The sequence below is a fragment of the Malus sylvestris genome, chromosome 4 (assembly GCF_916048215.2).
Source record: "Malus sylvestris chromosome 4, drMalSylv7.2, whole genome shotgun sequence".
NCBI lineage: Eukaryota > Viridiplantae > Streptophyta > Magnoliopsida > Rosales > Rosaceae > Malus > Malus sylvestris.
In genome coordinates this window covers 12522256-12535282 of record NC_062263.1, presented here as the reverse complement: position 1 = coordinate 12535282, position 13027 = coordinate 12522256, and the positions used below count along the sequence as shown (strand labels likewise).

General features: G+C 35.9%; 1 protein-coding gene across 1 annotated transcript; it reads right to left on the bottom strand.

Moving 5' to 3' along the window:
* Positions 1-6496: 6496 nt before the first annotated feature.
* Positions 6497-7251, bottom strand: LOC126620103 (14 kDa proline-rich protein DC2.15-like). The gene has a single exon (XM_050288583.1). It carries the CDS (start codon positions 7109-7111, stop codon positions 6704-6706), a length of 408 nt encoding a protein of 135 aa, XP_050144540.1. The 5' UTR covers positions 7112-7251; the 3' UTR covers positions 6497-6703.
* Positions 7252-13027: the final 5776 nt, after the last annotated feature.

The window sequence follows — 13027 nt, the reverse complement described above, 5'->3', positions numbered from 1 at the left end:
TGATGTTCAACAAGCCGAAATTTTTGGTGATGATGATGGTTTGTTTGACGGGAGAAAGGAAGAGCCGAGAGAGAGTTAAAGAGTTAAAGAGAAAAGCTACGGAAGAAGAAGAAAAAAAAAAGAGAGAGTGTTCCAAAAAAGTGGGGGTTGCCCCACATGGGACTCATCCAATGGCCAGACAAAATACCACATGTGTTTCATATGGCAAATTACCAAAATGCCCTCGACGTTTAAAGGTTCGTAGAATCTTCGTTATAACTTCAAATTACATTCCGCTTGCGCCCACGCATCTGTGGCGATGAGTCCTACGAGGATATGTCAATAAAAAAGGTCTTACATGACACAACAAGGTGGTCAAACAAAGTCAATGCATTTGACTCGAAGGGCATTTTTGTAAATTCACTTTCAAATTTATATAAACTATAATTTTTAGGGATGAGTCGTTACATATATACTTTGACTTCGCATACGCCAAAAATTGCAAAAAAAAAAACATTAAGAGATCAAGTAATAGGACAAAACTTTTCGACGGTTATAAACGAAAAATCACGATTTAACTGTAGTTTTAACTCTGATTTTGATGATTTTTTTATAGCTACACTCCTTGATCCTATATGAGTATAATGAACTGATTCAATTGTCATTTTAAAATATTTACACAAGTGGATACCACAAAATCTTATGTTATACTTCATGAAAGTATAAATAAAATCCAAGTGTTCGTGAATCTATTGTTTTGATGGCATACGCATTGTACTAAACTAGTTTCAACCATCCAACCATCAAACTTGTTTGTATATACTTCAAGATTGCATAAGCCAAAAATCGCAAAAAACAAACATTCAAAGATCAAGTAACGGGACAAAACTTTTCGACAGTTATAAACGAAAAATCACGATTTAAAGGTAGTTTTAATTCTGATTTTGATGATTTTTTATAGCTGCACTCCTAGATCCTATATGAATACAATGAACTAATTCGATCATCAATTTAAAATATTTACACTAGTGGATACCACAAAATCTTATGTTATACTTAATGAAAGTATAAATAAACTCTAAGTGTTAGTGAATTTATCGTTTTGATGGGATGCGCATCCTACGAAACTAATTTCAACGATCTAACCGTCAAACTTGTTTGCATATGCTTCTAGATCCCATAAGCCAAAAATCGCAAAAAACAAGCATTTAGAGATCAAGTAACAGGACAAAACTTTTCGATAGTTATAAATGAAAAATCATGATTTAACGGTAGTTTTAACTCTTATTTTGATGATTTTTTATAGCTACACTCCTTGATCCTATATGAATACAATGAACTGATCATCATTTTAAAATATTTACACAAGTGGATACCACAAAATCTTATGTTATACTTAATGAAAGTATAAATAAACTCCAAGTGTTAGTGAATCTATTGTTTTGATGGCATACACATTGTACAAAACCATTTTCGAATGTCTCCCTTATTGAGTTGTTACACCTCCTACACAAACACCGAATATGAGTTGAATCTGGTTGTGTCTAGTTGCGAATTCAATGAACTCATCTATTCCATCCAAGTACTCAACAACACATCTATTATGATTCTATATCCATTGTCTGTCCATTTTGTTTGCAATCCCAATAAAAGTACAAGAATTACAACAACTTCAACTATTGTCTAGTCACCCTATTCCTCCTGTAAGGGCCATATCCCATTTAGGAATGCACAGTTATGTGCCATAATTTACGATTCCAATGGATTAAATTTCAACGTGGGCCAATTTCGGCATCATCTCCTTACAGTTGTTCAAGTGCACACCGTAGATACATAATATCCACCGTGTACTCAAAGGACAATAGGAAATGTTACCAAAATTTCCACCATTGAAACCTAATCCGTGAACCGCAAACTACAACACATAACTATGCATTCCCAAACTGTCCAAAAAATGAGACAATTCAAGAATTAATTGGACCGCAGTCATACTTTCGTATCCATGCACGAAATCCAACTAATTCTCAAACAGGAAACTAAGCTTTTCTTGAAAAAAGTGCATGAAGTTAAGTAGTATTATTAACTTCGTACAACACAAAACAATTTTGTACTTGATGTACAAAAATATGTGCATACAAATAAATTAAACCACAATAATTAGTAAAACTAAATAAAATAGAGACAAAATATTAATACTTCTAAACTATAATGTTGATGGCCTTAGTTTTTACATGTTTATACTAATTATATCATAGAATATACATATTGTAGTTAGTTGGACTTGAGTAATTTTGGTGGTGAGATAAATGTAGTGTTACAATATGAACACAAGTGTATGCGTATTTTGGCTAGATATTGGTTTTAAAACATCTTATTGAAAGATGTTTTGGTTGCCTTCAAGTTTACAAAGGATTGAGACTGAAAATGAATTCTGAATTACTTATTTGTATTAAAATTGGAAGACGATATTGATTTTCTACAATGATTTAATAGGAAAAGCGTAGCCATCGTTTATCTACATAAATATGGCATATGCTCACAAAAATCAACCCGCTCATTATTGAACTAAAACCTATTGTCCTAGCATTGAGAATTTAATAGTGAGGATAAGATTAGCTTTGAAGATCATGGCTTCTATAGGTTTTCTATGTAATTCTTAATTATCTGTGGTGCATTGAATTTACCCTCAGTTCAACCGTATAATGTAAATCAAGGAAATTTCAAGGGGAAACAAACATTTCTTACAATTTCTTCCGTGTAAATATATAAGTTAACCCCGATAAAGTATTCAAATGCTAATTCCAAATGAAGCCCAACCAAGTCTTCAACAATATATCTACACTCTCACTCCTTTTAATAGGTAAAATTAATAAAGATTACTTCAAAATTCAATCTCACAAAACTCCACCATTACCAAAAAGGGGCATAGCAAGTAGGCAAAGGTACATATACAAAAATCCCATATGCAATATGAAGAAAATACCTTCAAATTCGTTCTTCAATGATATTTGTATACAAAAATCCTGTACAAAACAAATTTAGTAGTTTTAGTTTGAATTCTCAATTCAAAGTTACATATACAAAATCAAATTGCTTACCGGATAGGAATAGATTGAGGAAGGGAGAGGATTGGAGAAATTTTTGAAGAGAGATGGGGGAGGGAGGTAGATACTGCAACTGGTTTTGCAGTTTCTGTCTCCCAAACTGATGGGAAAAAAGTCATTGACTTTGCATGACGAAGACTGGCATTGCGCAAAGCTATTTTGCGCAATGTTGTGAAAAAAGCGATAATGCATTCTTGGTTTGGCCCCAAAATCTTGCGCAACCCACAAGTGGCATCGTGCAAATGGTCTTTGCACAACAAAACTTTGCGCAACGAATGTGGCATTGCGTAAAGCTGTTTTGCGTGACACCATCCTTTGTCGCACAAAGTTTCGTTGCGCAAAGACCATTTGTGCGAAGCCTCCTGTTTAGTGTCGCGCAAACATACTTTGCGCGACAAAATTTGCTCCGTCGCGCAAACATGTTTTTGTACTAGTGTCAAAAGAACTTGTTTTCACAAATTTTTCCTTCAATATCCACTCCTACAATCTGTGGATACAATTGGTGATCCACTGTTCCAAATTTTGCATTTGCCGCCCATGCTATTGCCTTTAGTTTCGTCTTGTTTTCCATTTTTGTTGATTTTTTATTTTATTTTTTCTCTTAGCGGATTTTGGTTTCATCCCCCTGGTTGTATTCTATTATTTTCACTTTTCTTTATTGAATAAATTCAAAGATAGGGGACAGCGGAGTCGTTCTATTAGGGAAATAGCCCTTTCTAATTGCTCTGAGCGCAAAGGAATGAGCCTAGATATACATGTTGACGGCTAATCTTGGGGTCTTTGTTCTTTCTCCGTGTATTGTGTAGTTTAGAGAGTAAGGTTTCTACTATTGTAGTCTGACGACCAAGCCTTATATGTTGTTCGACTCGCCTTATCATCCTTTAAAAAAAAAGTTAATAGAAAAAAGGCAACAAATTAACTAGTCTCAAAGAGAACGAATTCCATTCGTCCCTTGACCCAACGATCTCATTTTTTTGTTATTCCCTTTTTATTTCCTTCTATATTTTCAACATTATATACGTAAACAGTCATATCATATATTTCCCCTTTTATCTCTGTCTTGTTCTTTGGATTATCAAGACTAACTCTATGCAGAAGCTAGGAATATTGAGTTATCATACCTGTAAACAAAATGTTTGCTTAAGACCATTGGCCATACATGTATGTGGATCCAACGAAGAAATCTGATCATTTCTCTGTTTATTATACTGGATAAATTGAATGTGCCAATATTTGTTCACCGACTGAAGTGGTGGTTAGGAGGGACCATCTAATTAATTAACTAATTTGAGAATCAAGCCAATAATAAGGAACCTTCCTATCTCCAGTTCAAATAGAGAGGCTGTCGTCATCAAAAGATATGTGTATATTGGCCTTAAGGAAACAGCACAAGAATTTTTTTGTCATAGAGTAAGAAGTTAACCGGATTACATCTGACTGGCTTTACTACTTCTATTGGCATTAGTAATAACGAAAAGTTACGTTCATGCATGTATGGCCTAAAATAATATTTTCAGAAAATTATTGCAATGTAATGCTAAATCACGTGGTATGTTGGCGTGTCATAGCATATTGGCTTAGTTTTTTTCTTTTAAGTTTAATTAGTAATGATTGTTCAAGTATTATAATTTATATGTGAGTATCTAACACTACGTCACCATATTTGTCAACTTAAATATTAATTTCTTAAAAAGAAAAAATTATCATTGAGTCTTGGTTGTGTTTTTAACCCTTTGTATTTTAATTGTAGGGCTTCATCGATGTAGGTCCAAAGTTGCATTACTTCTACATAACACGAAAGGAAAAGTATACAGGACTTTGGGATGACTACCATGAGTCCATGACCCTTTTCTTGCTAAAAGTCAGATACCTAGATATGGTTGGAATGAAACGTCTACAAATGATCTCAAAATTCCTTTTCTTCCATTCCAAGCCAGGATCAGTCACGGGTTGAACAATGGAAATAATAGGTTTCTAAGTTGCGGATCGCACTTTGCAGACTTTAGGTGAGGACCAGATATGGTCAGTTTAATCAAATCTGAATGGGCGAAAACAAATCAATCAAACAAGTTTAGGGTGGAACCGGGTCATTGACCCGTCCTTAGATAAAAAGTTGCACCTGGCAACAGTTAATTTTTTTTTTCAACTTAAACTCTCCCTCTCCCCAACAATAGTTACCAATTATTAAAGTTGTGGGCTTCTTCACCCAAAACTATCCCTCTCCCATGAATGATTTCCAAAAATTTGCCGTTGATTTCCTTCTCGTTCGAAACCCAGTCAAAGTTGTGCAGTGCTTATCGTCTTTTAAATAAACATTCCTTTTTTTTTTTTTGAACAAACGATATTACCTACACTATGGGGAAATGGTGGCTTAGCCTCACAATGGGCTAGCAATAATGTGGTTCAAATTCGTCTTTGTCAAAAATCGAACCTAAGACCTCTCACTTACAAGTGAAGAAGAATACCACTAGACCGTAGTATTAATGATTTTAAGTAAACATTCTAAAACAATTATATTTTTTTCTATTTTTTTCCTTTGTGAAATATTTGTGGCATCCACATCAACAAAAATATGGACTCCGTGCTTGTCACAGCATCACTTAATGAACGTATCAACAAATGGACAAACAGATCTATGATATTGTACTCACAAGTTTGTGTATGACATTGCAATATTTTAAAGACGATGTATGAGATTGCAATTGCAATTGAACCAAACTTGAGGGTGCAAAATATAATTTACCTTTATTTTTATTTACCAAAAAAAAATTATTACTAGTTTTTTCTTTTCTTTTCTTGGTGTCCATACCTTGATGTGGGATCCAGTTCACCAAAGCCCTACTAGGGTACTCTTGGTTACAAAAATTCTCTCTCTCACACATTGTCTTTTATAAATGAGCGGTTGACCAATGAGATTTGGTTCAAACTCAACCTTTTCTTTTTGTGTTTTGATGCGAAGGAGAGCATCATATATCACTCTACTTTAATCTTTGGTCCTCTTTCAATAAAACGGAGACTGAATGCCATAAGACTAACACATAGACTACAAAGTTCAGTTAATTTGCTTGGGCAACTAGCCAATATATTGTTCATGAGATTTTCAAGACATTCATAACATAAAATGGAGACCTAATGCCACTAGATGGTCGTCATTGGACTTCTTTCAGGCATTTAGGATTGGCTCGTGGCATTTTTACAACTATCAGGCTTCAAGATGTAGTTGATCTTTGGCCCTAACACCTACATACATCATAGTAGGGAAAAGAGAATCGAACTCCAAACCTCAAGCACAAAGATAATTGGTTTTTGACCAACGAACTATAAGATCCATGTGTAATTAAGCACTTAATTAATGAAATACACCTCCAAATTAGACATACAAAATTAATAAATTAAGGCAACTGCTACCGAAGTAAATTAAATGACATATTTCATTCCCATAATAATGAGGAAAACTTTAGTAACTAAATCTTATCACCCCTTAGTCAGGCAACATCCATAACAAAGGAAACGATAAATTCCCCACTTACAATTACACAACAATTTCACACTGAATATATAACAAGTACGAAAGCCAAATGATAAAGATGAAAGAAATGAAGGATCATATTTTTTAGCTTTTAGGCACACTGGAAACCTTTGGGAACCTTATTTCCACAAACATTAAGAAGCAAGCTGAGAGAAACTGGAATGTTGAGGTTGATACCCAAAATGTTGGCTTTGAGAGCAGTGCAAAGGCATACAGCAGCCTCAAGGTCAGCAAGGCCTTGGATGAGAGAGCAGCAAGGTTCTACGGGAGGTTTGCCAACGCTGATGTTAAGTAACCCATTGAGGACATTAGCACAAACCCCTAATTTGAGGGTATCTCTAGGGCAGCTGGTGCCAGTGGAAGGACTAGGTTTCGGTGTCGGCTTTGGCTTTGGCTTCGGCTTAGGGCCGGGGCATGTGCCACAAGAACTGACAAGGGCAAAGAAGAAGAGATTGAGTGCAAGGAAGAGAGCAAGTGAGGACGTCGTTTTGGATGCCATCTCTCAAACCCTAGAAGAACTGGGTGTGTAGTTATTGTACTTTCAGTTATACTGGGTAGTAGCACTAATAGATGTGATGGTGTGGGGTGAGGAATTAAGGTGTAGAGGGATTAGGATTTTATAGGGTTCAGGAACGGTGAGGTTTCAAGTTTAAGTTAATAGAAAATTAGAAATGCGCTAAATGATTAATCCGAGCTAGCTCCATGTGTGCCCTTGGGATTTTAGCTGGCAGAGTAAACAAATTAGAGGCAAACTTTTGTATTTTTGTGTGGTGGGGGCTGCCAAATTTCCAGGTTCTTGTCTTGGCATAAATCTGCGGATGTATATCTCATCATGCACTGTTCTTGATACCTCAATTTTCAATGAATTATACGGCATCGAAATTTCAGGGTTGGAACCTTTGATCATGACAGTAGTGGGGGCTGAAAAAGTCACATGCATGTTTTGGTAGGGTTCGTTTGACTATGTAAGAAACATTTTGGTTCACGAGCACTAATATAAACATGTAATTTGGAAGTGCTTTCTGCTTCTTCATAAAGGACTTCCACAATCCAGTAGCATTTTTACCTCTTTCAGAAGTGCACACATTCCCTTAGTTTTAACCGGTTGGATTATGTGATGTGCTTTCTGCGTTTTATGTTTCGCCACACGATATTCAAATGTTTTATAATTAATAGGTAAATTAACTTCGAATCAAATAACCTTGCTTTATTTTGTAAGTAAATTAATTTTGAATCAAGTAGCATTCTTGTGTTCTGTAGCTATTTTATTTTGTATGTATCAATATCATATATATATATTAGGTAAATTAGTATATTTTTTATTATGTAGGTAAATTATTTTTCTTGTATTTTGCATATTTTGGGTTTGTTATTATGTAGGTAAATTATTTTTCATGTATTTTACATATATTGGGTAAATTCTTATTTTTTTTAAGCAATCTAACATTTTAAAATTTTAATAGTAGGCGCACTATTTGAATCAAATATTTTTTTTTTGTAGGTAAATTATTTTGCATGAATTTTACATATATCAGACATTTATATATATATATATATATATATATGTATATATATATATATGTATGTATGTATGTATGTATGTATGTATGTGTATGTGTGCGTGTGCGTGTGCGCGTGCGCGCGCATGTGTGAAATAATTTACCTACATTAATGTGTAAAATATAATTTTATTGACTTAATTAACCATGTATAATAACATATATTAGACATGTTTTATGTTATTATATATTAGCCAACGAATTTATAACATTAATGTTTTCTTTTCTTGTAAAATCATTACAATCTGCATGAATTATGTACATCAAACATCCAAATAGGGTTAATAAAAAAAAATTAAATTCAAATAGGGGTATTTTAGGCATTAGAATTTTTTAAATGTGTAAACTCAAACATAATTAATGAATTTGCTGATGTGGAATCTAGTCAATGGATTTTATTCAAGTAAAAAACTTATGTCGGGTTTTATGTAGAAAAAATTAAGTTTTAAGAGCTAAAGTTATATTTTCAATTAAAACATACATACAATTATTGAGACACCCCGACCAAGATTGAGGCATGCTAGTTGTCGCATGAGGGTGACGTAGCCATGTGCACAGTGTGGAAGCAATATTAATATAAGGAATGCGAATAAACAAAAAACCAAACCAACTAGAGCACTAGATAAGATAAGGTGCAAGTGAGATATTAAGTGTGATTGCACAACCAGAGTATAAGTAGCCTAAGTGCATTCAGCAGGACGAATACTAATTATACAACACCCAAAGGTGATCTTACATCGGTGATAATCTGTCAAAACCTCCGTCAAATCCTCGTAAGCCACCAACAAGCACTCCTACCTAAAACCTGGAGGGGCGCAAAGCAAAAAGTATGAGTGGGCAAAAACAAAGCTTTTCAAAACCATTTCAACATCAAAGATAGTAACCCCTCGCCGTAAAACCTGTATAATTTCCCAGAAAATAGAATATATACATATCTCAAAACCATGCTCAGAATAGTAATATTCAAAAGTATGCCATGCCAAATATCTCAAAATAGCTGAATAAGCAGCTCATGTGAAATATATTCATGAGAACAACATATCAGCTGGATCCACCTAAAGTGGCTTGTACGGCTGAATCTATAGCTCAACAAGTATGCCTGCACACGAATCAGAACCACCTATAGTGGTATGTATGACAGGACTGGGTGTAAACAAATACGCTCAAGTGCTACGATCATGTGAAGATTATGTGAATAATCGCCGGTCACCTACGAGTCGGACCACCTATAGTGGTCTGTACTACAAGACTATGCACCTAACTTAGATCCAATGTGAGCGTATGGTGAGGGAGGTGAACATCACGTGAAGGACCATGCCCTAACCACGGGCGGGAGCACTAACACCAAGGTGCAGGTTTATGAGCTCTCAATGCATCTCAAAATAATCATCAACTCACATTAACAATTTACAACTCACCTGTCACTTACCTGAGCATCCACAACGTCGAACATAGATATATGCAATTACTATTAGGGATGGGCAAACGGGTAGAGGAACCGCGGGTCGGGGCGGGTAATGTAGGTTCGGGGAGGGTACGGGCCGGTTCCAAATATTTTAGAAACTAAACGGGGCGGGCCGAGTCCTACATCCTAGAAAAACGGGGCCCCGGATTGACCCGTTTCTATTTATAATGAACGGTTGAGATTGAATGATAATCTATCATTCAATCTAAACCATTAGTTTCAACCCTACCTTTACTGAGTCTAGTCCGGGTTTCCATTTTCCAGATTCATAATTTCATATCTGTCTTTCGACTCTCTCACAGTCACTCACTCCCACATCTTCACCACCATCTATCAGTCCATATCCCTCGACTCCAAGTCCGACACCGCACCAACACAACGGCAGAACCTCGATTCTCAACTCTTCGAATTCGCACTCTCTCTTTTTCTCATCGCAGACTCGCAGCCTCTTCGTTCTAAGGTAAAAACCCTAACAAACAATTCGATCTCGCTTCTCTCTTTTATTTGATTCGTATTATTGGTTTCGTATCTGAGTTTCAAGTTTTCAACCCTACCCTTATCGAGTCCAGGTTTCCATTTTCCAGATTCAGATCAGTCTCTCACAGTCAGTCACACAATGGCAGAACCTCGAATCCATATCCCTTGACTCCGATGCTGCACCAACACAACGGCAGAACCTCAAATCTCTCCTCTTCGAATTCGCACACTCTCTCTCTCGTCACAGCCTCTTCGTTCTCAGGTAAAAACCCTAACAAACAATCTCGCTTCTCTCTTTTATTTGATTCGTATTATTGGTTTGTGGACTGAGTGATTCGTATCTAAGTAAAAACCCTGGGCAACTATTGGAATCCTGTTATTGACTCTCAAATATTCTGTAAAATGTAAATATGTGATAATTGTTCTGTAAATATTGGTATTTGTAAGTGTTAAATGAAAGTGGAAATGCATAGGTGCCTTAGATTTTTGTATTATTATTCTGTAAATATGTGATAGAAAAACCAAACTTTTGAATTTCAATATGCAACTGGCTTTGTTATGCTTGCTAGGAAGCCCCCATGGCCACTGTTCTGACTTTCTGATCAATTTAGGTAGACTTGTGTAATGCAAATCCTTTGCATGGTACCTCTTTTGGATTCTTTTTTTTGTTGAGCTGCTATTTGATTTCGTTGCTAAAGACATATGTGCAATGAATATTTGAGACAGAATACTTGAAGCTAGACCGAATAATTAATTTCAGAAATAGTGTATAGTGAATGCTAATGTAGGTTACCCATGAATCATAGCAAGGCAATTAGGATTAGGAACACTCAGATTTCTGTATTGGTATTTGGAAGTGTTAAATGAAAGTGGAAATGATGCACATTTCTGATGCACATTTGTGGAACAAACATACAGCCCTTCTTCATTCACTATTTTGTAAATTGACACCATAACCATATTTAAGCTTGCCTCAATTGTATCACTTTTTTTTTAGGGCACGAGTGCTCCTTAGCAGCTCGGTACAAAGATATCATATCTCAAGTGCTGGACACATATCCGCTAGTGATTCATCACTTATAACAGCTCGGTATTTGTAACTTACTTTGTATTTGTTATGGTTTTCAGTTACCAATTATTTGTTATGATGAGTGTCTGTATGTCTAACATCCTGTTACAATTAACATGCTTTTGTTCTTTGTTGTAGAATATAACAGAAGAAGAGCAGCAAATACTATATCTACACCTACAAGTTCAACAATCTCACCAAGTGTTCCTGAAATTGAAGCTCCTCAAACAAGTCGAACGAATAAAGGAAAAGGAATTGTGGTAATATTTTAAACTCAAATGAATAAACTTTAAATTTCAATGATTCAATGAGAATAGTTTGATGTTGGATGTTAAAAATGTCATGTTTATATACTATTTTTCCTTACAGATTCAATAAGGAATGTTGTTGGAACGTGGACGTTGGATGTGGTATGATTTTTGTATGTTGATTTGATTTTTAGATGTTGTACGATGTAATGTTGTTATTTTGGATGTATTGTTAATCTATGAATTTGGACGATGTGTTGTTCTTTTGTTTTTTTGGACTCTCAGAATTTGGATGTGTTGTTATTTTGGACATTGGTAGTGCTGTGGTAGAAAGAATCTGTGCAATTGCAGCAATCTAGGCAAATGCAATCTGTGCAAATCTGCAAATTGTAGCAATCTGTGCAAATTGCAACAATCTGTGCAGTTGCATTCTTTGCAATTTTTTTTTTGATAACCCAAAGAAAAAAAAAAACCAAGGACCCGTGGACCCGGCCCGAACAGGCCCGTTTCAACTGGGCCAGGTAAGGTCAGGTTCTTATATTCAAAATTGTAATGCCCGGCCCGGCCCGGCCCGTTTCCTTTGCACCCAGGTCCGGTCCGGTCCCTCCGAAAATGGGCCCGGCCCGGCCCATGCCCACCCTTAATTACTATACTAATTCATAATCTAAGTATAAATCAATAAGCATGGCATTTCAAAACATAATTTCATTTAAACACATTTTATGGGAAAAATAGCAAGTATATACCAAAAGCCCACTCACTGATATGTGGAAGGGTCGTAGCCCCCAACTCTCGCTTGATTGGGCTCGTTCTCTGGATAGGTCTCACCTATATGCGAAACAACTGTTTGAATATACCACAGTGACCTACTCAACCCCACAAACAACCCCATATTTTTAGAAAACTTTTCCGAATACCCACTCGCAGGCACGTGCCTGGCACAGTGGACAGAATCTATAACGCCGTTAAGGAATATTCCATTAAAATATAGAATATGCCGTAAAATATACTTGACGCCATTAGAATATTCCATCAACTTTGACGGAATTTTCACCTTCTTCTCCGGCGAGTCATCGGATTTCGTCGTCGTCGCCGGAAACTGGGAAAAATTATAATCGTCATATCTTCTTCAATTCTTAACCAAAATTCACAAATTTTATACCAAAATGAAGCTTATGATGAGAGGAACAAAATCTTACCAGTTTTAGTCCTAAAACTCACTAGATTTATGCAGAAAAATCACGATAATCCGGCCACCTCTGTAACTTGTCAAACCCGAGCTTCCTAACATCCAAAACACTTCAAAATTCTTCCTTCAGCTTCGTCAACGAGTTCTAAGGCTCCCTAGGACCTTAAAACTCAATGAAATCTTCGTGATCACGTTTGAGCTACTGTGCACCTCTTCGAGGGTTTCCTGGTTCCCAAGCTTTCGAAGCTTTCACATCTAACCAAAGGTATAAAACAACTCATGAGCTTGCTAGGAATCCAAAAACACCAACTACAACCTCGATCCATAACTGGTGAAGCTCAGTTAGTAGTTTTCCATACAGTTGTATGGAAAATGGGAAAAATCTGAGAGAAAAGAGAGAGAGAGAGT